Raw genomic sequence first — 2032 nt, forward strand, 5'->3', positions numbered from 1 at the left:
AACCACGTCATATTTCTACGTCAATGTCATTCATTTTTCAACTAACTAACAAATTATCACATTCTATTTTCCAAATTACATTTTCAAGAACACAAAAAAGTTTGTGAAGAAAGATAATCAAGATATTGGTGCGGCTCACTCAGAATATCTATATCATTTTCTCCATAATTTGATATATCCCATGTTTGACTGAACTTAGCCAACATCACAATAGCATTTCAAAATAGTGTATCATCCCGTCTCTTGCATTAAGACTTTCAAAACATAATATAGTAACACCTGAATTTTTAACTTATCAAAATAATTTAAAAAATACACTTAATTATGTAGATTAGTTAGAATACAATATTGTTCTAATAGATGGAACTCGACAGCTGCTAGAGTAGAAGAGTTGTTTTAAAGGTAAGCAGAATGTTGATTGCCTTTGGTGGAATTTAAGAAGGTTGCGGCGTCAAAGTGCATTTAATACCTATGACTACTATATCACCCCGCGGGACCAAAATATTTGACAAAAAAATGAACCATGAGTCTCTGACCCATTACATTTTTTCACGGATGCACACATTCAATTCTCTACGTCCAAATTATACATTAAACCCAACCCAAAAAAAAAAATGTAATAATGAAGAGGGTATTTTATATTGTTATTATTTAATCATTATTAACTATAAATTATTATTTACTTTTCTCATGTAACGTTAAGTTAATTAATGTAATCTACTTAAACAATAATACATATTTCATTAGTTAAAATTTTGGTTTCAATGTTAGATGACGCAATGAAAGAAACTTCAACTTCATTCCACTCCACTAGAGTTAGGATTACGTTGAGCTCGAGTTACAATGGGGCCCATATAAGGCAAAAAGTAAAGCACTCACTAAAGGTTTTCTCTCAACAAATTAACAAAGTGGGACTGATACATATCACTTAAAGGCTATAGACACAAGTTTCCCTTTATGTGCCTCGTGAAAATAAAATATTTTTGTTTGACAGATTGAAGTTTCTGTCTAAAAAAATAATATCGTTGCTGTATACAGAAAAATCGAATTGTTGTTAGGTATAAAACGATAATAAAGTAATGTGGAAACAACTACCAAAACCCTAGCACGTTATGCCTATAAATTGAGGAAATTTCATTTTATCATAGAAATTTTTCTTCCCCAGCAAAAAAATTTCATTTATCTTTGAAGATCATGGAAGAAAAGGTTTTAGAATTAATCATAGTTCCATTCACGAATACAACAACCGCGTCAAACAACAGTGGATCATTCGTTACATCAGAACCCAAGGTTGTGAGTTATAAAGAGTGCATGAGAAATCATGCTGCTTCAATTGGCGGGCATGCTAAAGATGGATGTGGTCAGTACATACCTATAAGTCATGGTGGTCGTGTTGTTGAAAATAGAGATTTTTATCTTAAATGTGCCGCATGTGGGTGCCATAGAAATTTCCACCGTCAAGAGCTCTCTGGTCCAGCTGGAAGTGATCAAGCACCCCTATTACAAGAACCTGATGATCAAATGTTAGAAGAAGTCGGTGGGGGTGGTGATTATAATAGCATGAAGAGCAAACGGTTTAGAACAAAATTCACCAAGGTGCAGCAGAATAGAATGACACAGTTTGCTGATATATTAGGTTGGAGAACACATAAATCGATGCTCTTGCTCTTTAGTCGTTTTTTGTTGGGAAATTGGAGTTAAGAAACATGTTTTCAAAGTGTGAATGTATAACAAAAAAAAAAAAAGGTGAAAAATAAGTGACAACTGATCCTGCGTCTTACATTACTGTTATTGTTAAAATAGACGTTACTATTGTGTTGGCCCATTTTTCTCACCGTGTAAGCTGATGAAATTATGAGTTATTATTGAATTTGTTCTAAAACATCTTCATATCAAATATAACAACTCCAGTTTGATAGACTATAAGTTAGGTCATGCAAGATTAGGGCATCTTTGATTATTTGTTTTTGTTAGTGCTGATTACTTATTCTAATTGTAAGTGGTTGACAACTTTTTCTGTGTTTTTCCCCAG

At 32.8% G+C, this 2032-nt stretch overlaps 1 protein-coding gene across 1 annotated transcript; it reads left to right on the plus strand.

Annotated features, from left to right (window-relative positions):
- The first annotated feature begins 1194 nt into the window (after positions 1 to 1194).
- LOC147491287 (zinc-finger homeodomain protein 2-like) lies at positions 1195 to 1701 on the plus strand. Its single transcript, XM_086567221.1, has one exon. The coding sequence runs from the start codon at positions 1195 to 1197 to the stop codon at positions 1699 to 1701; it is 507 nt and encodes a 168-aa protein (XP_086423347.1).
- The last annotated feature ends 331 nt before the right edge of the window (positions 1702 to 2032 follow it).

Source organism: Coptis chinensis, chromosome 6, assembly GCF_015680905.1.
Source record: "Coptis chinensis isolate HL-2020 chromosome 6, ASM1568090v1, whole genome shotgun sequence".
In the NCBI taxonomy this organism is placed as follows: Eukaryota; Viridiplantae; Streptophyta; class Magnoliopsida; order Ranunculales; family Ranunculaceae; genus Coptis; species Coptis chinensis.